The sequence below is a fragment of the Neophocaena asiaeorientalis genome, unplaced genomic scaffold (assembly GCF_003031525.2).
Source record: "Neophocaena asiaeorientalis asiaeorientalis breed wild unplaced genomic scaffold, Neophocaena_asiaeorientalis_V1.1 scaffold87, whole genome shotgun sequence".
Taxonomy (NCBI): Eukaryota; Metazoa; Chordata; class Mammalia; order Artiodactyla; family Phocoenidae; genus Neophocaena; species Neophocaena asiaeorientalis.
In genome coordinates this window covers 4,739,802-4,762,202 of record NW_020175432.1, presented here as the reverse complement: position 1 = coordinate 4,762,202, position 22,401 = coordinate 4,739,802, and the positions used below count along the sequence as shown (strand labels likewise).

Here is a 22,401-nt window from a genome sequence, read left to right as displayed (position 1 = left end):
GCCCCACCAGCGGGTGGCTCTGGCTCACACGCCTGCCAATCACAGCTTTACCTGGAGCGAACAGATGGTCTCTTCGCTTAAACCCATTTCCTCCGCAGTTCCCGGGCCCCCTGCCAGCCTGAGCTCTTCTCGGGAACTAGGTCCTAATCCTCAAAGCCGAATTAGGTACTCCTTAGAAGGACAGGCCGTCATAGATGGGCGGAGGGATGTGTTCACAGCCCCCATCCCGACCCCCCACTGCCCTACCCCGTGCACACGCGGCCTGCTGTGTTGAGCTGACTTCCATTCCCTGGCCTCCATCCAGGGTTGGGCCACAGAGGCAGGCCCGGGAATGGGGGGAAGCCGGTGGAGAGGACATGGTGCATTTTGTTTATTAAAGTTAATTGGTGAATGCAGGCCCAGGGAAGCCTATGATTCATTAGCATCCTGATTATACGCAGCTGCTGAGTATTAGGAAAAATGAAATGGAAAGGAATAAATCCCCAAAGGAGAGGTTGGGAAAAAATCAAGAAGCTCTCTGCAGACATCTGATGCAGGCCTTTGTCCCATAACGAAATTTGAGTGAGCCGAATTCCACTGATTTTTCACCATTTGTGTAGCTGCCACGAAGACCAGTTCCAGCTTTATCCCTTGAGCTTGAAAAAGGAGCAACTCTGAACAGTTAGCAGCTCAAGCAGGTTGTGAGCAATTACACAAAAAGAAGCACCTGGTTCTATCATTGATTTTAATTTCAGAATCCTATACTGTTGGGACAACAAAGCAACTTCGGGTGCAAAGTGGCTTAAGAGCAAGAATGTTACATCTGGCTCTGGCTCCAGCAGCAGCTCATTCATTTAGGTATTCGGCAAATGGTTGTGATGCCTTTGGAATGAAGGCAATGCAGCCCCTGCCCAGAGTGGCGCCTGGGGGGAATCTAGTGTACAAACTGGCAGTGTTGTGATTAGAAAGCAAAGGTGAGGTAAGGATGCTCCAAACGTTGCCTCGTGAAGTTGACAGAAAGGAAAAATCATTTCAGGCAAAGGCTGATGAGTTTGGTGAAATTGTGGAAAGTTTCAAGTTGCTGGGAGTGGAGTCTGAAAAGAGAAGGTGGAGGCCAGGGCCCTGGAAAGCCTTGTGTGCTGTGCTAGGGAATTTACTTGCTTCTGCAGCTGATAGGGGCTCTTGTAGGCTGTGGAGCAGAAGTGGGACATCGGATTGCGGTTATAAGGTCACTAGGGCCCAGGTGAGAATGATAGGCGTGGGGTTGTGAATGGTTGGGTGGCGAGGAGAGGATAGATTTGGGAGAAATTAAGGAGGTGGAAATGAAAGGATTTTGTGACAGGATTTGGAAGGACAGAGAGAAGCCAGGCTCCAGGCTGACTGCTAAGTTTCTGGCTTGGGAACCAGGTGGCTTTTGGTGTCATTCAATGAAATGAGGAGGGAGGACAACATTGGGCTGGTGTGCAGTTTTTTTTGCTGTTGTTTTTTTTGGCCGCACTACCCTGCATGTGGGATCTTAGTTCCTCGACCAGGGATCCCCTGCATTGGAAGCGTGGAGTCTTTTTTCTTTTTAAATTAATTTATTTATTTATGGCTGCATTGGGCTTTCTCTAGTTGCGGCGAGCAGGAGCTACTCTTCGTTGCAGTGCATGGGCTTCTCACTGTGGTGGCTTCTCTTGTTGCGGAGCACAGGCTCTAGGTGCGCGGGCTTCAGTAGTTGTGGCGCATGATCTTAGTAGCTCCGCGGCATGTGGGATCTTCCCATACCAGGGCTCGAACCCGTGTCCCCTGCATTGGCAGGCAGATTCTTAACCACTGCACCACCAGGGAAGTCCTGGAAGCATGAAGTCTTAACCACTGGACCGCCAGGGAAGTCCCTGGTGTGCAAATTTAGAGGAGTTTGAAATGCCTCTGGGACAGCCAAGTGGAATGGGCCTGGGGATAGTCAGGTACCTTGTTGGGAGCTCAGAAGTTTGGGAGAAGGCTTCCCTGGTGGCGCAGTGGTTAAGAATCCGCCTGCCAATGCAGGGGACACGGGTTCGAGCCCTGGTCCGGGAAGATCCCACATGCCGCAGAGCAATTAAGCCTGTGTGCCACAACTACTGACCCTGCGCTCTACAGCCCGTGAGCCACAACTACTGAAGCCGGCGTGCCAGAACTACTGAAGCCCATGCATCTAGAGCCCGTGCTCCGCAACAAGAGAAGCCACCACAACGAGAAGCCTGCGCAATGCAACGAAGATTAGCCCCCGCTCACCGCAATTAGAGAAAGCCCACGTGCAGCAAAGAAGACCCAACACAGCCAAAAATAAAATAAATAAAATAAATAAATTAATTTTTTTAAAAAAGAAGAAGTTTGGGAGACATGAAAGCATGGATGGTAATGAAAACCCTTGCTAGTCATTCATTCTTTTATTTGATGCACTTTTATTATTCTTCCCATGAGAGGTAGGTACCGGGGACAGCAAAACATTTTTAACAAGAACGCCCAGGGAGACTTTAGTTGGTCTGTTGTTTTCTAGCTGATATGAGGCTTTGCTATAAAATGTCTGCCTTAATCAGAGGCACGCTTTCTCATCTTGACAAATGCACTGAACACAAGTGTCTGGCTTTGGAGGCAGATGAACTTGCATGCTTTGTGTGAAGCCAGAGGAGGGAGGACTAGATCAGTATCCTTCACTCATTCAGCAAACAGTGGAGGACTTAATATGTGCTGGATGCTGGGAATGCAGAGATAAATGGGGAGATAAGGGTGTGAACAGTGACAAGCATAGGTCATAGGCGGCTTTGAGATGCCGTGGTCTGGGCTAGGTCTCACAGTCAGAGAGCAAATGCAAAGGCCCAGGGGCAAGGAAACTTCTGGTAAGGAATACACGAGGACAAGGACACAGCCAGCGTCTCAGGCCTGAGGACTTTTGTGTCAGTGAGAGCCTGGCTCTCATGCACCCAGGTTTCACTGTGCTTGCATCCTGGGCCAAAATGAAGAGCTCAGGCAGTCGGGGAGAAGTCAAAAAAATAGTTGTATGGAGGAAGCATCCAAAAATCAAGACGTGTTTTTCTAAGTAGCTGTGCCTGCCTTGCAGTCATGGCTGACTTTATGGTTGTGTGTGAACTGGTGTGTTGAGGAACTGCTGTGTTGGCACCTCCGAGTCAGCCATTCAGAGCTGGAAGCACCTCAGGGGGCGAGGAGGAAACAGAACTTTGGGGGAAGCAGGACACAGGCTGGGGGTCAGGCCAACTGGGCACCACACCCGGCTCTGCACAGACTGGCTGGTGATCCTGAGAAAGTGATACAACCACGCTGAGCCTGTGTCCTCAGCTATGAGGTAAAGATGATGGGGATAGACCCCAAAGGATGGCTGTGAGGATGCAGCAAGATGAGGCATGTAGTTTAGCATGGTGCATGGCAGATAAAGCAAAGAAATGGCCAAAAAAAAAAAAAAAGCAACTTACCTTAAACATTTTAGCTTAATTTAAAACACCAATGGGTCTGCTGATCAGATTGCACCATTTTTATTTTTTTTGCATAAACCTCATTCATAATGCATTACCCACAATTTCCACTTTTGTGTTTTTATAGCAGAGCAAAAACTTACAGGCCTCGACAAAGCGATCTGTATGCAGGATCCTAGATTTTTATGTTCTTGGTCCCAATATATAGCTGTCTCCCCCACACTTGATTTAATAGTTATGTTTTATTAGGGTCACCTTTATTCATTCCATTTAGCTTTATTAGACACCTGTCCCTTTTTCACATGTCACTAGCTAACACGATATTTAATGAATTGCATAATTATAGCCGTGTACAATGTGGGACAAACATAACTAACTCTTTGGAGGGGTATTTTTGAAATTTTTATTTTTTAACATAACTACCTCTTTTTTAAATTTTTATTTATTTATTTTTGGCTGTGTTGGGTCTTCGCTACTGCGCGCAGGCTTTCTCTAGTTGCGGTGAGTGGGGGCTACTCTTCGTTGCAGTGCGCGGGCTTCTCATTGCGGTGGCTTCTCATTGCACAGCACGGGCTCTAGGCGTGCGGGCTTCAGTAGTTGTGGCTCACGGGCTCTAGAGCACGGGCTCAGTAATTGTGGCACACGGGCTTAGTTGCTCCGCGGCATGTGGGACCTTCCCCCACCAGGGCTCGAACCCGTGTCCCCTGCATTGGCAGGCGGATTCTTAACCACTGCGCCACCAGGGAAGCCCCCCATAACTACCTCTTGACAGGCCACCTTACCTGATGGGAGCAGAGACACGCGGGTACACTAGCCCCAGGTGGTCTGCATGCTGCTATGAGCATCACTAAGTAGGTTTAGAAAGGGATGGAAAGGGATTCAGCAGGCTGGTGACAGGAATATCATCTAAGAAAGCATCTAAACTATTTTTATTATTATTGATGCTCATTTCAAAGCAGCAAGTTGGTGTAATAAAACGACTGTGGGCTTTGCAGTCAGGCAGATCTTCTTGTTTGGGAACCTTGGGCAGATTTTGTTTGTGCTCCTGGGTCTGTTTTCACAGTTATAAGATGGGATGCCATCCCTGCCTCTCGGGGTGGGGGTGGGGGTGTATGTGTGAATGAAATAAGAAGTGTCACCCACGAGAGACACACAACACAGGTTCTCCTCCCACCACAGAGCTAATTCAGATCAGCCACTGTCAGCAGAGTTTGGCGCTGATCCCCGTTTCCTATACTTTCAGAAGCCAGGTTTCTAGCCCCTCTAGTGCCACCTCCAGTGCCAACCGCCAGCTGATGATGCTGGAAGGGAAGTCAGGACCCTACTTCTCCTCTCTGGACTCGAGCATCGACATCCTGAAGAAGAGGGCCCAGGAGCTGATCGAAAACATCAACGAGAGCAGGCAGAAGGACCATGCCCTCATGACCAACTTCAGAGACAGCCTCAGGATCAAGGTGACGGATTTCCCCCTACATACTGCCAAGCCCCAGTGAAAGGGGAGGGGGTTCTTTATGTAAAAAGTGAAAGGGGAGGGAATGAACCGCAGTTATGTTCCCAGCATGGTGCTAGGCAATTTGCATGCAGTACCTCATTTCACCCTTACAACAATCCTGCAAAGAGATTGGACCCATTTTGTAGATGGGAAAAGTAAGGTTTGGAAATAATTTGCCTAAGTGAGAGAACCAGGATAAGAAGCCAAGGTTCATCTGCACCCACAGCCCAGGCCCTTACTTCATGCCAGGACTAAGGGCTGTGGCAGGAGGGCATTGAGGCATAACCTGCATTGTCACACCCATTTGTCCTCCAGAAGTTGAATGATTTGTGACAGGAGAGTGGAGGTCCCTGGACATGGCTGGGGCTTATGTCTAACAAAGCCTGATGTTATGTTCAGGTCTGGTGTTAATGGTTGTCCCCGCCGATGCTTCTTCAGAATGCGTAATGGGTCCTGTGAGCTGGACAGCTTGTGGATTCCACATGTCATCTCTCGATGACAGGCTGACTTTTTTCCCTGCCCCCCACCATCCTTACCTACCTTGTACATAGAAAATTTAGAGAGTAGAGAAAAATATAACATAGCAGAAAAAATATAAAAACACCCTGATACCACCACCCAGAAGCCACTTTGTTGCATGTTTTCTTCCAGTCTCTGTTCTATGTACTTTCCTCCTAACCTGGTTGAGCTTATACTATATACATAATTTTGCAACTTGTTTTTTTTAATATTTATTTTATTTTATTTTATTTTTTTCTTTTGGCTGCGTTGGGTCTTAGTCACGGCACACGGGATCTTTGCTGAGGCATGCGGGATCTTTTTCCTTACAGCACGCGGTCTGCTCAGGTTTCTCTCTAGTTGCGGCGCGCAGTCTTCTCTCTAGCTGTGGCATGAGGGTTTTCTTCTCTCTAGTTGTGGTGTGTGGGCTCTGCGGCACACAGGCTCTCTAGTTGAGGTGTGGGAGCTCAATAGTTGTGGCACGCGGGCTTAGTTGCCGCACGGCATGTGGGATCTTAGTTCCCCGACCAGGGATTGAGCCCGCATCCCCTGCACTGGAAGGCGGATTCTTTACCACTGGACCACCGGGGAATTCTCGCACCTTGCTTTTTAAAAAGAAAAACTTAACATATAGGCAATTTCACCTCCAGTCACAGGAGTTGTTTTTACCACTTTTATAAGATAAATTGCAGAAATCTTAAAGAGCCAGCTAGAACAAATGTCTTGTGATGCCTCTTGTTTGACTTTCCAAGAACATCTTATTCTTTCAAAGGTTTCAGACCTGACAGAGAAGCTAGAGGAGAGGATGTATCAGATTTATAATCACCACAACAAGATCATTCAGGAAAAGCTTCAAGAGTTCACCCAAAAAATGGCAAAGATCAGTCACCTGGAAACAGAGCTCAAAGAAGTGTGCCACAGCGTGGAGACCATGTACAAAGACCTGTGCGGCCAGCCTGAGGTAGGACTGAACTCATGCATGCACATGGGTGCCGCCAGAGGAACGAGAGTTGTAGCAGCTAAGGTGAAAGTAAATGTCAACAGAGAACAAGGACGTTAGCACCACCGGGCCCTAAACCCCACAGGGGCCACTATTACTGCAAAAGCCCTGGGGCTCTTGCCATCCCACTTGTGGCGCCGTGCTCCCCTGTAATGTGGGGAGTCCGAACTGAGAAGCTGGACCGTTATTTCCCACACTGTGCGTCAGCTTTGTGGTGACAGAAAGGACAACGTCCCCTCTGCCCTGAGCCCTGAGCCCTGGCAGTGCCTAACCGGGTTTATTTATTACAGCCGAGCCCAAAACTCAGGCGTGGATCACTCTGGGGCGGGGGAAATCCCCACCAGGTCCCAGCGCGCTTCACAGCCCCGACACATGTTCCCTTCTCCTGTGACTGAAATAACTTCTCGGGTGGTTACAAGTAACTGTGGTCCAACACTGTGGGCTCAGACACGCAGACTCTTTATTATTCTCTCTTTCCCCCTCACTCTGCTCCAACGTCCAGCATAAGGCACTTACCCTAAGATGGGAGGGTCAGAGGGCGCAGAGTAAACTCTTGCTGTGTGGAGGGGGTAGTTTGCGTAGTCAGACACCAGGTGGGTCTCACAAGTTGCTTCCATGTCACTCTCCTTCCCTCTCCCTGCTCCCCTGTCAAAGGGAGCTTCTGTTCCAAGGTGAGTGGAGTCTGTTCCCATCCACAGTTAAAACTGGATTGAGAAACTCAGTACAGACAGTCCCATCTTCTTTTTAAGGAACACATTTGAATGACTTCAAAAGGGAAATTTTGATATTTAAAAATCAGCGTCTCTCACTTCCCACCAGAAGAAATGGCTCCATCTGCCACCTCCCTGACTGAGCTCAGAGCGCAGTATCTCCCTGGGAAGGGGTTTGGTACCATCCGGGCTCCCAGGTGAAGTGGGTTCACTTGCTGGCTGTGAACGCCTGGATCCCTGTGATTGCCCTTCCGAGGATCAGAGCATGGATGTCATGAGTGCCTGGGCAAGATAAATGCAGAGTTGGTTTGGAGTCTTAACAGCTTACAACTTCCCTTTAAAGTCAATCTTCATGTCTCCCCACAGGCTACCACTTTGGAAGAAGAACAGACCCACAAAGACAGCGAATGCTGACAGCTGCCAGGAGAGCCCCCTTAGTGACAGCCACCAAGGGAAGGCTCAGAGGCCACCATTCTGGCCATGCCGAGAAAATTGTTTTTCAGAGTTCTGTAATGCATCTTGGCAAAAACCGACTGACCAACCAACCCAAAGCTCCTTGTGCCAGGCCCAAAACTGCAGCGGGTCCAGCCCCCACCATGGGCCAAGCTTTGGTGCTCCCCGATTCACCCGACCCCAACCCCACACGGTTGATTAAACATTTGATTTTCAACCCAGCCATGCTTTCTTCCCACAGAGGTGGAAAGAGCTGATGAGCTCTGCAGAAATGGATCAGGCCCTTTCTCACTCACAGGAGGAATGGGAAAGCAAACATCAGACAGTTAGTTGCCTGTCCCAGATGACCCCCATCCTAGAGCCACCGCCCCACGCCCCACATTCCACATCACATCCCACATCCACATGTCTAAGTAATACTTTACAGCCCTCAGTTTTCTCATTTGCTCTTCCTCAGCTTCTAGAGGTGGAAGGCAGAGATTATGGCCTCCCTTTTATGGAGCAAAATAATTCTACTTTCTTCCTAAAGTGCAAATCTGACCCTGTCCCTCCCCTGTGTAAAACTATCTGAAGGTGCCCTCTGCTTGTCCTCCGGGTCATTGTCATGCCTGTAGAAACCGCCCACCCCCAGCCCTCCTTCTTGCTGTTTCTGGAATGTCCCATCCAGAATACCACATGGATACTATTTCACCATCTCTGCCCAGGGAGCTCCTACATCTCCCTCAAGGCTTAACATGGTCCCACTTTCTCTCTAAGAGATTGAGTGCCTGTTACAGCTCCCTCTAGTTCTGTGTGACTCACACTGGAATTGTACATCTCTTTTCTTTTTTTTTTTTTTGGCTGCACCACGGCTTGTGGGGTTTTAGTTCCCCAACCAGGGATTGAACCCAGGCCATCGCAGTGAAAAGGCCAAGTCCTAACCACTGGACCACCAGGGAATTCCCCACATCTCTTTTCTTTTTAATTATCTTTTTCTATGTCTGTCTTCCCATGAGGCAAGGGGTTCTGGGCCCCATGTGAGTCACAACTAGTTGTCAGGTGCAAACACCACAGCCTGCAAATGATTTACCTTTTCTCTTTCTTTCTCACATAAAATGGAGTGGTGATTCCTGTGTGTAGCTGCACTCTCATTCCCTTGCATCCACCAGCTCCCTAGGCATTAATGCCCCGCTCTGGGAATGCCTGTGGAAGCCATAAGCAGGCTTGGGAACATCCCTCCCCTGGACCATAACGGAGGGAAGGACTGGGAGGGTTTACTTCCACGGTCCCAGTATGGGCCACTCCAGATGAGGGACACAGGGTGGGACTTGCCCCAGGTCATGCTGCCGACTGGTGACAGCTGGGAGTAGGACTTGGGTCTGCTGTCCTCTTCCCCAGACGTGAGGCCACTGTGAACCCCACCCCAGGGATCCGGCCCCCACCTTCATAGGTGTTCACGGCCTCCAGGTTCATGGCATGCCGGATCACGTGATACTCATCAGAAATCCCATTCCCTCCCAGCATGTCTCGGGCCTGGCGGGCAATGTCCAGGGCCTTCCCACAGTTATTCCTCTTCAGCAGGGAGATCATTTCCGGGGTGGCCCTGGGAACAGCACAGACGTGTAACGAGCATTGGATTATAAAGAACTGACCCTGCTTTGGGCATCCAGGCATCCCTACACCCTGGACAAACCCAGCTGGGGAGGAGGGTTACCGTCACAGCAACAGACACAGCTCCTAATAAGGGAGAGGCAGGAAGGGATGGGTCCCAAGGGGCCACCAGGCAGGAAGGACCTCTCTCTCCAGGGCCAGCTGCCACCATGCCCAGAAGGGGCACTGGGTCCTCCCACCACAGCTGCCTCCCGCTTCCTCCCCAAACACACAGCCCCTACTTGTCTTGATCCTTCAAGCGGCCGAGCTGCAGGCAGGCATGAAGGCCCAGCGTGATCTCGGTGAGCATGTCCGCCAGCTTCTTCTGAATCAGTTGGTTCTTGGCCAGTGGGACACCAAACTGGATCCTATGTGGTCAGGGTCAGGGTCAGTACAAGGAGGGCCCACTCCCCAGTCCTGTCCCAGGGCCTTCCCATGCTGCCTCAGCCCCCATGCAGCTCACTCGGGCCCTATTGTTGACTGAGCCCCTCACTGCTCAGAAGGACTTCCTCGGCCATTTCACAGAGCAAGGAACTTAGGTCTCGTGGGTGGGGGCCAGGGGTGGCGGGGTAAGAGACAGAACCCAATCTCCCACGCAACCCCCAGGAGTTCTCATGGCAGCCCCTACACACCTGTCCAGGGTGTACTGCCGGGCCGTGTGCAAACAGAACTCAGCAGCTCCAAGCACACCCCAGGCGATGCCATAGCGGGCATTGTTTAGGCAGCCGAAGGGACCCTGCAGGGTTCAGAGGGGGCCTCAGCCCCACCAAGAGGAGATGAGAGGCCTGCGCAGAAGTAGTGGGTGGGAGGCCCCCTCCCCAGATACCCAAGACATGCAGTCAGTGTAAACAAGGGGGACTCAGGGCAACTGTTTAAGTCACACGTGGCCCTGACACCAAAGCTCATGCACATAAGGTCTTGCTTGCTGCCGGCTCACTCTTGGTTTGCATACAGTCCTACCCAGCCCAGGGTCTGGATTGGATACTCAGACCTGGGGTTGATGTAAGGAGACAGGAAGATGCACATACATCGAAGGATTAAGCTCGTTCAGGCCTATAAGTACTGGGCAGAGCCAGCATGAGTGAGATGGTCACCAAAATGGGGCAGCTTCTGCACATCAGTGAGCCAGGCAGAGCCTCTCCAAATCACTACTGTGTGAACTCCATGTGTGTCTGTTCCCCAGCTGGGTCTCTAGCATGGTACCTGCCCAAGAAAAGAGAACCAGCAGGTGACCTGATGCCAGTTCCCAAGGTGGCTGCTGCTTACCGCCAGACCAGACGCCTTGGGCAGCACATTCTCCTCTGGCACTTCCACATCGTCCATGATAATCATACCCGTGGCCGAGGCCCGCAGAGAGAACTTTCCCTCAATCTTGGGGGCCGAGAGGCCCCGCATCCCCTTCTCCAACAGGAAGCCCCGAATGCAACTATCTTCGCACCGAGCCCACACTACGAACAGGTCGGCCACAGGTGAGTTGGTGATCCTGGAGGCAGGACAGGCAGTGAGGCGTCTGGCCGTCACCCACTGCCCTTGCCCACCTGCCTGAGGCGCCCAGGCCCCTCACCAGGTCTTGGCCCCATTGAGGGTGTAGCTCCTGCCGGACGGGTTCTGGCGGGCTCTGGTCTCCATGCTGCCAGGGTCACTCCCATGGTTAGGTTCTGTGAGCCCAAAGCAGCCCAGAAGCTCCCCCTTGGCTGCAGGCATGAGACAGGGTCATGAGGCTGCCTCTCCCCCATTCATTTCCTCTACTGAAAATTGTCAGCCTCTCCGCTGAGCCAGGCCAAGGCAGATCCAGCCCTGCCCTCACAGCACTCCCAGGTGATGGGGGGACCGGTCTCACCCAGGCCATAGTCACAATGCCATGATGGGGTGAGGCCCAATACGAGTCAGGAAAGGGTGGGCTAAACTGTCTTGAAGGGCAGTTAAGCAGGAAAAGGTGTGAAGGGCAGTCCTGGTAGAGGGACCAGGATGTGCAAAGGCCTAGTGGTACAACTGAGAATTCCAAGTAGCTGAGTGTGGCTGGGAAGGAGCCATCAAGGGAGTGGCCAGAGATGAGGTGGGAAGATCAGCAGAGGCCTGCTCACGTGGGGTTTCGTGGACCCGGTTAGGAAGTTAAGACTTTAAACTGTGGACTGGAATGGGGAGTACAGAAAGCAAATCACGGGGGCTATGATGGTGGTGAGGGAGGGGCAGAGTTAAGAGAGACCTAGGAAAAAGAAAAAAAGACTTAGGAGAATCAGATGTGGGGGTGAAGCCCAGGGTCTGGCAGGGGGCCCGAGTGGCCACTGGTAATATCCTTGGGGTGAGGACAGAAGGCAGGCCTAGGGATAGCCTTGCCCCTGAGTTTCAGACCATTGGGACTGCCCTCCTTCCACCAAGCTCCACAGGCAGCTGCTCACCCAGCCGGGGCAGGTACTTCTGTTGCTGCTCCTCGCTGCCGTACGCGTAGATGGGGTGCATGACAAGGGAGGACTGGACACTCATCGCTGACCTGTAGCCGCTGTCCACTCGCTCCAGCTCTCGGGCCAGGAGCCCATAGGCCACAGATGAGACTCCAGCACAGCCATACCCTGGTGGGTGGGGAGGGGGAGGGGAGAAATAGGGCAATGGGGGACAAAGCCCTGCCCAGATGAGATCAGTGACTCCTGGGGCCCAAGAGACAGAGCTACATAGGGGCACCCAAGGAGAGGGTACCAAGCTGGCCCTTACTTGAGGGTTTCATCCCCACAGCCACTTCAGACAGAGGGATTAACAGCCTCTCTGTACAGACTGGGAAACTAGGCTCAAGGAAAGGAAGGGGCTTTTCAGGACACAGTGGGGGCTGCAGAGTGTGGAGAGAAATTTGTCCCTACCTTTGATGGTGGGGCCCAGCACACCCAGCTCCCCCATCTCTGAGATGATCTCCCGGTGAAAAACTGCAAAGGGACAGATGCCCAACCTCAGCCTTGGCCCACTGGAGCCCCAACCCAGGGCCAGAGGTGCCCTAAGGCCCAGCTAGAGCAGGCAGAGCTGGTGTGAATGGTGGAGAGTGTGGTTCAGGTGGCAGCGGGAGCTCCAGGGTGCCCACCCGCCTGCCTGGGCACCTTCGTTGCGATTGGCCAGCAGGATGCGGGGCATGAGGCGCTCCTGGCAGTAGGTGCGGAAGGTGTCCCTGATGAGGACCTCATCTGCTGTCAGCTGCTCCTCCAGCAATAGTGGGTCCCTCCAGTCAAACTCGGGCCGCGAGGCTGGGCAGAGTTGGAGGAGGTGGGGCTCATCCCTGTCCACCCGATCACTACACCCTCTCCTCCCCCAGAATCATCAGCTCCAACCCGCAATCCCCATTTCGCTCCCAACAAATGTGGGTTGCAAACAGGACTGACAAAGTGGCCTTTCTCGGGGAAACTCACTGCCTCAGCGGCCCTGCCTCCCCGCCTGGGCAGCCCTCGGATTCCGGGGCAGAGCCCATCCGGGACAGACAGACAGTTGGACAAGGGCCGCAGACGCACGGCGCGACAAGGGATCCTTACACTTGGCAGATCGGCTCTGGGTCTTCCCGCCTTTTTCTGCAAACACAGGACGGGAAAATCACCCCGGGAAAGTCCCCAAGCCTCAAGTTTCTCCCTCCCCATCCCACCCCAGGTCCGGCACTGACCGGTTTGCGTCGCCGCCGAGCTCCATGAACGAAGGACTCGCAGGCTGGGTCCGCGGCTCAGTAGCCACCCATAGACGCCTCTCAGGGCCATGTGGGCAGTGAGCTGGCGAGCGGAACAACCAAGGCCGACCTGGAGGAATGGAGGCGTCTGAGCGGACTGGCTCCCCTGGCCCTTTGCGCCCTTCGCCCCTATAGCCAGTCCTTACCTGGAGACCCCGGGCTCACCGCACAGGCCACAGGGCTACTGACCAAGGCTTTTGACCTCCGGAGGGGGCGGGCTGGGAAGAGGCCAAATGGGGCTTGTCATTGGTTCGTCCTAGGACTCCGCTCTTTCAAGGTTCTGCCTTTTAAAGGGGCCACGGCAGCCTTGCAGGCGTAAGCAGGCGCGCCCAAGCCGAGGCACCTTAACCCCTTTAAGGGGCGGAAGAGGAAAGGGGCGGAAGAGGAAAGGGGCGGAAGGCGAGTGCGCCAACTCCATTGGCCAGCTGTATCCCTGCTCTGATTGGCCCTGGGAGGGAGCTCGGCCCACTCCTGGTGGTAGGGGGCGAGGGCAGAGTCTGGAGTTAAAGTAGGCAACTGAGGCACGAGAAAAATGAGTCCTAGTACTCAGGAGACCAGACCTCAAGGTCTCCTTTAATGGAGTCCTCTGTGTGGGAGGAGGAGGTGGGCTCTGGTGGGCGATCTCAGCCCAAGCTGTCTGCCAGTCTGTCCCAGGAAGCTTGCTAGCCACATGTGACTGTGGCTTGGTGTGATTCCCTATGCTTTGTGATTCTGTGCGGTTGATTTGAGTGACCGTGTATCTATATGTGAATGGGGCTGATTGTTTCTGTGACGTCGTGGGGCTGTTGATTATGGGTGGTTGTGTGCCTGTGTAACTGTGACTGTCTGTGTGGCTGAATGTCTTTGTGGTTTCTTGTCTAATTGTAAGCTCGTGTAATGGTATTCTGTGTGATCGTGTGTTTTTGTGGTACTGTGTGCATGACTCTTTTTTAAATAATTTTTTCAGGGCTACTGAAATTTAAAAAAATTTTTGTTTAATTAAATTAAATTTAATTAATTAATTAATTAATTAATTTTTGGCTGTGTTGGGTCTTCATTGCTGCCTGAGGGCTTTTCTCTGGTTGCGGCGAGCGGGGGCTACTCTTCGTTGTGGTGCGCGGTTCTCTCATTGCGGTGGCTTCTCTTGTCGCAGAGCGCAGGCTCTAGGCGCGTGGGCTTCGGTAGTTGTGGCACGCAGGCTCAGTAGTTGTGGCTCACGGGCTCTAGAGCACAGGCTCAGTAGTTGTGGCGCACGGGCTTAGTTGCTCCGCGTGTGGGATCTTCCCGGACCAGGGCTCGAAGCCGTGTCCCCTGCATTGGCAGGCAGATTCTTAACCACTGCGCCACCAGAGAAGCCCCATGACTCTGTTTTGATGGCTTTCTCTGTAGATGCGGCTGTTATCTTTGTGAGAAGATGACTAGATATTTTTGTGTATGTCTGGGCGATTGTATATAACTATATGTGTCAGTGTGATTTGGTCTATGTGTTGTGTGTGGTTGTGAGCTTGAGTATATAGCTGAGTGAGTGGCTATGCTCTCCTAGATCACTTTTGTGAGCACTTGTGTGGTGTGCTTTCGAATCTGGATGCATCATGCTTGACCATCTCTGTATCTGAAAGTCACTCATCTACCACGACCGTGTCCATTTCCCAGTTGGGGAAAGGAAGGCTCAGAAAGCAGAATGGTCTTGCTCAAGGTCACAATGGACCAGGCCTCCTGCTTCCCAGGACAGACCCTGCCTGCTCACCCAGGAACACCTCTTCCCACATAGACAGTCTGGGTAGTTGTGTGTGTAGAATGCTCTGTCTCACACATTGTCTGCGACTGAGTATGATGGGAGTAACTGTGAGATTGTGTCTGAAGGTGATCACTAGCCTGCGTATCCCCAAGTGCCTGGGGCCTGGGTGTGTCCAGACTCTTCCACTTTCTGGGCCCTTCTTGCCCTTAATATCCAAATAAAATGATTTGAACTCTCTTCACTCAGTAGGGAGTCCATCACCACCCTGAATTGTCTGGGATTCTACATAACTCTTATTCTTCTGGACACCTCCCTCCACCAGGAACCAATGGCCTCCCTCCTTCCATCCCTTCCTTTCACCAAAGCTCCCTGCCCTGGAGTTGTTGTGGATATTGGAGTTCTCTGTAGGGGGGTGTACAGGGTGCTGACAGCATACACATTAGGAAACCCAAATTAAGGCTCAGGCCTTGCCACCCAGGGAAGTCTGTCATCTGTACTGGCTACCTGCTCCCAGCGGCCTTATCTCCCAGCCAGATGCCCACCCCTCCCCCCTGACCCTCAACCTCTTGCCTCACCTTTCAGAGCCAAACATGCCTGTTAGTGCTTTATCCTAAATCAAGGAGCTGTCTCCCCAAGAGACACTCTGCTTTCTTCTCCAGGAAACCACTCTAATTTCAAACATTTTTGTTTGATTGAAGTGAAATTCACATAACATAAAATGAACTTTTATTTTTTTGGCTGTGCCGTGTGGCTTGCAGGATCTTGGCTCCCCGACCAGGGACCGAACCCCAGCCACAGCAGTGAAAGTGCCGAGTCCTAACCACTGGACCGCCAGGAAATTCCCTAAAATGAACCATTTAAAGTATACAGTTCAGTGGCTTTTAGTATATTCACAATGTTTTGCAACCACCACCGCTATCTAGTTCCAGAACACTTCCATCACCCCTGAAAGGAGACCTTACACCCATTAAGCAGTCACTCCCCATTTCCGCCTCCCCACCCCCAGCCCCTGGCAACCACTAATCTTTCTGTCTCTGTGGATTTGCCTATCCTGGATATTTCATATAAGTGGAATCATATAATATGTGACATTGTGTAACTGGATTCTTTTACATAGCATGTTTTTGAGGTTCATCCATGTTGTAACATGTATTAGAACTTCATTACTTTTTATAGCTGAATAATATTCCTTTCTATAGATGGACCACATTTTGTTTATCCATCCGTTAATGGACATTGGGGTTGTTTCCACCTTTTGGCAACTGAAACTAATGCTACCGTGAACATCAGTGTACACATACTTGATCCAGTACATGTTTTCAGTTCCCTTAGGTATATACCTAGGAGTGAAATTGCTGGGTCATATGGTAACTCTATGTTTAACTAATTGAAGAATCATCAAACTGTTTTCCACAGTAGCTGCACCACTTTGCATTCCCACCAGCAGTGTACGATGGTTCCAATGGTTCCAATTTCTCTGCATCCTCACCAACACTTGTTATTTTCCTTTTTTGTTGTTGTTAATAGCCATCCTAGTAAGTTTGTCGAGCTGATTTTTTTTTTTTCCTTGCGGTACGCGGGCCTCTCACTGTTGTGGCCCTTCCCGTTGTGGAGCACAGGCTCCGGACGCGCAGGCTCAGTAGTTGTGGCTCATGGGCGCAGCCGCTCCGTGGCATGTGGGATCCTCCCGGACCGGGGCTCGAACCCGTGTCTCCTGCAGCGGCAGGCGGACTCTCAACCACTGCGCCACCAGGGAAGCCCTGGCGAGCTGATTTTTACATGACTTTTTTGCTCCCCCCACCCTTGCTGCACATGACGATTTTTCGTCTTTTTGTGTGATGCATTTATGGTGCACCAACTCTGGTGATGTGCCTCCATCTGGGTGAGGCTGTATGCCTTTCACTACCAGGGTGTCTGATTTCATGTTAGTGTGGTTGTGTTTGGGTGTGCCCCCTGTGGTTGTGCATTAGTAGTTCAGTTGTGTGACTAAATAATTATACACAGTATCAGAGACAGGTGGCTGTGACTATGTAAGGTTGTGGCGTGTGATCGTGTCTGTGTCTGATGTATAACTGTGTACCTGACTACATCCAAAGTGTGTTTGTGAATGGTTGTGTGGATGTGTTTTACACTGTTGTGTCTCAGGCTTCGTCTGTGTTTGCTGGGATTGTGTGACTGCATCTTCTATAGTTCTGTGACGATATACCCAGGACTCTCCATGTGCCTGTTTGGTTGTGACTAAATCGTGTGTGTGTGTGATTTGGGTAACTGTGTATGATTGCCAGCGCCTGATTATGAATTCTATGTCTGAGGGATTGTGTGACTGTAACATCATGTAACCAACGTAGTGGATGGTTGTTTTTGTGCCTGAGATTGTATGTCTGTGCATGGTCTATGTGACACACAGACACACAAGTATTTGTGCAGGGACTATATGGGGTGTGTGACTTAGGGACCAGGAGATTTGTGTCATTATGTAATTGCATAGTGAGTGTGTGTGTGTGTGACTATGAACTATGTGTCTGTGATGTGTGTCTGTGTCACCCACCTGGACTCCTTTGGCACCACAGTCTCTGATGCAGAACCTCAGATTCCCTCCCCCGAGTGGGGTAGAAATCAAGAAGCAGCCAGGTCTCCTGAAGGTCAGGTGTTTCCTATGGCCCGATCCAACCTTCCCATGCCACGCAGGAGAGGGAGTCACCTCCTCCTTCCCAGCCCCCATCACGCGGGAGCAGCTCTAGTTGCACCAGCCTCAGCCTCCATGCAGCTACACTCCCTGCAATGCCGCCTGGGTTGGGGGGGTGTCCATGGTAGACAGTGACGGCTGATTGGCAGGGGCCTCTCCTGCCACTGGGCTCAGACCTGGGAGCTCACTACCCAGGAAATTTAAAACCAAGTTAATCCCCAGCCCCCAGCCCTCCCACTCACCAGGGACAGAGCCTTGGCTGTTCTGGGTCCCCACCTGATAGCAGCCTCCAACATCTGGGGAGTCTGATAATGCTTGGCTTGGCAGGGAGTTCATGCCAAGTCCCGCCATCAGCACGGTTGCTGCTGTTTACGGGGAAGGGGAGAGCTGCAAGGTCCTGGTCAGGGGCAAGGGGGTCTTGAAGCTCCTTCCCAGAATCCCCATTCTGCCTGTCACCCCTTCTCCAGGAAGGTAACTGAGAACAGGCTCCAAGTTTCTCCTTCTTTGGGAACCCAGTGCCTCACTTTGCCCACCCCCAGAACCCCCAGCCCCTGAACCCCCAGCCCCTGAACATTTGATTGGCTTTGGATACAGGATCAGTCTTTAAGGCTCAGCCCCAAACAGGCCTAGGCGAAGTCTGTTCCCCCAGAAACGGTGACCCCCGCCTTTGCCTGTCCCTTATCAGGGGCTGCAGCCAATCAGCTGAGGGCAGAGAGGAGCCCTCCAAGGGGCCATCAGAGCCTCAGAGCCCACGAGGCCGCCAAAGGAGAGGAGGCCTGAGCCCCAGGGTGGGCACCAGCCAGCCATGGCTGCAGCGGAGACCGCCTTGCCCTCCATCAGCACGCTGACCACCCTGGGCCCCTTCTCGGACACACAGGAAGACTTCCTCAAGGTGGGGCCAGCGGGGTCTAGATGGGCTGCCAGGGGTTCCGGGCCCAGGCCACAGAGCTGGGGGATCAGGTCTGAATCTTGCCTTGGAATTCAGAGACCTGGTCAGCACTGGGTGTCCTCAGTGCAGGCCAGGGCTCTGAACTTGGTCTAAGGGCCTACTTCTGTCATAGAAAACTCAGGCTGGGAACTGAACAACTCAGGGATCTAGGCTCAGTGAGACACCCCCAGATATCAGAGGGAAATGGCAGATGTGTCTAGGGGACATCCAGGAATTAATCTTGGAATTAATCTTGCTGGGGGACAGGGAAGAAGAGGAAGATTCTTGGGGGAAACTGAGGCGAGGCTGAGCCTCCCCCAGCCTTCCATTCTTGACTCTGCCACCCCTTCCCCCTTGCCTGAGTGTGGCTCCAGATAATGTAAGCCTTATCTCCTGTCTCCAGCCTGACCGATAGACCTCTGTCTCTGGAGCTGAGGTGGTGGGGGGAGGGGGGGAAGGACAATGTGAGGGACAGACTGACATGACAGACAAGCAAACAAGACCCCTTTACTGAGCCTCTAGCCAGTCTGCCCCCATCAGGGCATCCGGCCCCCACCGTCTCCGGGCAGGATACCCTGGTGTCCACTGAAGCTTCGTGCTACCGGCTCCCTCCCACAGTGGTGGCGCTCTGAAGAGGTGCAGGACTGGGGCCCAGGCCCCCCCGACCCCACAGGGCCACCCCTTCACGTGAGGCCTGAGTTGGAGGACACGCCCGGGGAGGACGAAGACGATGAGAGGGACGCGGCTACCCCCTGGGACCTGGATCTCCTCCTCACCAACTTTCCGTGCCCAGAGCCGGGCAGCGCGCCCCAGACCTGCGTCCCCCAGACTTGCGCTCTGGCGCCTGGCGAAGGTTCCGGGGTGCAATTCCCACTGCCGCCCGAGACTCTGGGCGCGTACGCGGGCGGCCCGGGGCTGGTGGCTGGGCTCTTGGGTCCCGAGGAGCACCCGGGCTGGGCGCGCCCGACCCCACGAACCCCGGCTCCCGATGCCTTCGTGGGCCCAGCCCTGATTCCAGCCCCCGAGCCCAAGGCGCTGCCGCTGCAGCCGATGTACCCGGGACCGGGTGCGGGTTCCTCCAGCAGCTATTTCCCCCGGACGGGGCTTTCAGTGCCTGCAGCGCCGGGAGCCCCCTACGGGCTGCTGTCCGGGTACCCTGCGCTGTACCCGATGCCGCAGTACCAAGGGCACTTCCAGCTCTTCCGCGGGCTCCAGGCTCCGGCGCCCGGTCCCGCCACGCCCCACTCCTTCCTGAGTTGTCTAGGGCCCGGGACGACGGGTGCAGGACTCGGGGGGACCACAGGAGACCCAGGAGGGACCGCGGAGGCCGCGCCATCCAAGCGCAGCAGGCGATCGTGGGCGCGCAAGAGGCAGGCTGCGCACACGTGCACGCACCCGGGCTGCGGCAAGAGCTACACCAAGAGCTCTCACCTGAAGGCGCATCTACGCACGCACACAGGTGAGGGGGCAGGGCCCGGTGCAGGGGCGGGGCTGGGTGGGACCTTGGGAGCCTAGAGCTGCAGAGGAGCTGGAAACCGGGAGCAAGGGGCGGGGCTAAAGCAAAGTCTCGGAGCAAAAGGCTGGGCAGAAGGAGCTGGGGACGAGTCTGGAACATCAGGAGCCGGATGGGAAGTAGTGCGGAAGGCATGTGGGGACGCAGAGAGGACATGGAGAACCTGGGAAGCATTTCAAGGAACCGAGGGCTAAGACCTGGGCCAGGGACGGGCCGAAGAGGAGAAAGCCAGGCAAGCTGTGTAGGGGCCGGGGCTAGAGGAGGGACTGCGGGGAGAGGACAGCTCGAAATACCAGGGGCGGGGCCAAAGACCCAGGGTTCAGTTTTGGGGCAAGCGGGAGCGGAGTTAGGTGTTCTGGGGTGGTAGCCAGGACTTTACAGAGTGGGTTGCTTGGTTAGACTGTAGGGGGCGTGCTGGAGCTCAGGAGAGTTAGTTTCAGGGGCCCGGACGCAGGGGCAGATCCTGGAGAGCAAAGGGAAATGGCTGGGAAATACAGGAGGGTAGGCATAGGAGGAGAAGCCGGGTCCCGAGGAGCCAAAGACAGGGGAGGGGACGTGGAACAGAGGCGGGGAGGAGGAGGAATGAGGCCTATGCATAGGGGTCCGCTCAGAGGATGGGGCCACGTGTACAGACCCGTCCAGGAACGCAGGGAGGAGGGGCCACGTCTAGCAGGGGGGAGAGCATAATCACTGGGGACAGGGCCTAGAACACCAGGTGGATTTCGGGGCTCAAGGGCCAAGGCCAGGGACAGGATTGGGCAGCAGCTTGAGGGTCCCCTGGTGCAAAGGAGGGGCTGGGACATAGGGGCTGTGCCAAAGGACGAAGATTGTGGCGGCATTAGGACGCAGGGGCAGGGTACCGGGCACAGGAAGTAAGGCTAGTAGTGTAGAGGGCGCGACCTGTGACCAGGAAGTGAAAAGGGGCCTGGCGCCAGCAGGCACAGAAGAAGAAGGGTCGGGGTAGCAGAGGCCGGTCCTGGGTACAGATTCAGACACTCCCCGAGAGTGAGTGCCTCCTTAAATGTCACGACCTAGGCGCCTCACTTGCCTCACCCTAGTCCCGGCCGAGGCTAGGAGGGAGGACTCTGGGACCAGGTGTGGGGCACAGTGGCTTTCAAGGCTTCCTCGTGCCCCCAGGGGAGAAGCCATACGCCTGCACGTGGGATGGCTGTGGCTGGAGGTTCGCGCGCTCCGACGAGCTGACCCGTCACTACCGAAAGCACACCGGTCAGCGTCCCTTCCGCTGCCAGCTCTGTTCGCGTGCTTTTTCGCGCTCGGATCATCTGGCCTTGCACATGAAGCGTCATCTTTGAGCCCCGCCCCGGCACTTGGACCTTTTCTGGGGACAGGGGTTAGAACAAGAACGGATCCAGGCACGGTGGTTTTCCCTCGGATGAACCCTCGTCTGGACTCTTGGGCCCACAGATCCACCAAGGACTGGCCCATAGACAGACCTGGGGGAGCCTCCAGCAGAAGTTCCCACATGTCCTTGGCTAAAGGGAGCCACAGTCACACACGGTCATGTAGACCGAGCGAGATAGACCTCCAAATAAACGGACTCAGGTGGATACTTAGATACTTCTGACAAAGAGACAGACCCTCAGAGAGCTGGACCATCAGACCAGCTCACAGGTGGCCCTAGACAACGGAGGCGTTGTGCGGTGAGGCTTCCCAGAGACCCTTGTTCTAGAAGAAGGCTTCACACTGTGACTCCTGAGCCTCCACATAGCGGCTGGCATTGCTGTGAATGGTTACGGGTCTCGTAAAAATGCTCCTCCCAGATAAAGCTTCAGTGTTGGTCTGAATTTGTGGGTTTTGGTGTGGAAGTTGGGAAGAAGCTTAACCCCAGAGGTGATATTGGGGAGCCATACACACACTACATCCTCCTCTCCTAAAACTGGGCAACCCTCCTCAGGCACTTGCAGCCGGTCCTTCCCCCACCCCAAGGTCAGGCTACATTGTCCCTGCCTCCTGCCTCGAAACCCAGGGACATTCACGGGGACCATCTTCCTCCACTTAAGAATCCTCAGCCCGGGGGCTTCCCTAGTGGCACAGTGATTAAGAATCCACCTGCCAATGCAGGGGACACGGGTTCGAGCCCTGGTGGGGGAAGATCCCACATGCCGCGGAGCAACTAAGCCCAAGGGCCACAACTACTGAGCCTGCGCTTTAGAGCCCGCGAGCCACAACTACCGAGCCTGCGTGCTGCAACTATTGAAGCCCGCACGCCTAGAGCAGGTGCCCCGCAACGAAAAGCCATCGCAAAGAGAAGCCCGCGCTCGGCAACGAAGAGTAGCCCCCGCTCACCGCAACTAGAGTAAAGCCCACGCGCAGCAACGAAAACCCAACGCAGCCAAAAAAAAAAAAAAATTAAAAATCCTCAGCCGGGTCCCAGAGCCCCCTCCTCCTTCACCCTGTCATCATCCAAAGTGACCCCTTGGCTAGCTCAGCGACGGTGGCGGGGGGTGGGGGGAACGTGCGGAATGAAAAGGGGGAGGACCAGGAGGGCAAGCGTCCTTTAAGGGAGCAAAAATCACAAGAGTTGGACCTCAGGCTGTAAGGCAGGAAAGGAAAAAAAAAAAAATCCAAATTTACCTCCGACGGAGAAGCCAGGGGAGGAGCGAGGTTCAGCGGAAGAGTGTTGACTGGG

At 53.7% G+C, this 22,401-nt stretch overlaps 3 protein-coding genes across 7 annotated transcripts in view; 2 read left to right on the top strand and 1 right to left on the bottom strand.

The window, feature by feature from the left end:
- The window catches only part of SYCE2 (synaptonemal complex central element protein 2), a 14,299-nt gene extending 5,711 nt beyond the window's left edge, over positions 1-8,588 (top strand). Inside the window, exons 3-5 of the mRNA XM_024767356.1 lie at positions 4,675-4,885; positions 6,194-6,382; positions 7,498-8,588. Coding sequence (XP_024623124.1) covers positions 4,675-4,885; positions 6,194-6,382; positions 7,498-7,545 — 448 coding nt within the window. The 3' untranslated portion in view covers positions 7,546-8,588. The remainder of the gene's footprint in view (positions 1-4,674; positions 4,886-6,193; positions 6,383-7,497) is intronic.
- Positions 6,865-22,401, bottom strand: GCDH (glutaryl-CoA dehydrogenase). Of its 5 annotated transcripts, XM_024767352.1 has the most exons (13): positions 22,347-22,361; positions 13,054-13,125; positions 12,848-12,977; positions 12,723-12,758; positions 12,297-12,440; positions 12,066-12,128; positions 11,613-11,783; positions 10,778-10,907; positions 10,480-10,696; positions 9,846-9,949; positions 9,456-9,581; positions 9,006-9,166; positions 7,278-7,413 (listed from the first exon to the last, which is right to left on the bottom strand). In XM_024767352.1, the coding sequence occupies exons 3-13, from the start codon at positions 12,936-12,938 to the stop codon at positions 7,340-7,342; spliced, it is 1,317 nt and encodes a 438-aa protein (XP_024623120.1). In that variant the 5' UTR covers positions 12,939-12,977; positions 13,054-13,125; positions 22,347-22,361; the 3' UTR covers positions 7,278-7,339. The 5 variants fall into 5 exon arrangements, with proteins under 5 accessions (XP_024623121.1, XP_024623119.1, XP_024623120.1 ...); XM_024767353.1 differs by lacking the exon at positions 9,006-9,166 and having other exon boundaries at positions 6,865-7,413; XM_024767351.1 differs by lacking the exon at positions 22,347-22,361 and having other exon boundaries at positions 6,865-7,413; positions 13,054-13,106.
- Positions 17,933-21,556, top strand: KLF1 (KLF transcription factor 1). The gene is made up of 3 exons (XM_024767354.1): positions 17,933-18,202; positions 18,857-19,697; positions 20,889-21,556. Exons 1-3 carry the CDS (start codon positions 18,116-18,118, stop codon positions 21,062-21,064), a joined length of 1,104 nt encoding a protein of 367 aa, XP_024623122.1. The 5' UTR covers positions 17,933-18,115; the 3' UTR covers positions 21,065-21,556.

Coding starts and splice junctions, on each gene's coding strand:
- KLF1 (XM_024767354.1), top strand. CDS start 18,116: ATGGCTGCAGCGGAGACCGCCTTGCCCTCCATCAGCACGCTGACCACC. Junction 18,203..18,856: donor CACAGGAAGACTTCCTCAAG/GTGGGGCCAGCG, acceptor TCCCTCCCACAG/TGGTGGCGCTCTGAAGAGGT. Junction 19,698..20,888: donor GCATCTACGCACGCACACAG/GTGAGGGGGCAG, acceptor TCGTGCCCCCAG/GGGAGAAGCCATACGCCTGC.
- GCDH (XM_024767349.1), bottom strand. CDS start 12,938: ATGGCCCTGAGAGGCGTCTATGGGTGGCTACTGAGCCGCGGACCCAGC. Junction 12,129..12,296: donor GCTGGCCAATCGCAACGAAG/GTGCCCAGGCAG, acceptor GTCCCTTTGCAG/TTTTTCACCGGGAGATCATC. Junction 10,908..11,612: donor GAAGTACCTGCCCCGGCTGG/GTGAGCAGCTGC, acceptor TCATGCCTGCAG/CCAAGGGGGAGCTTCTGGGC.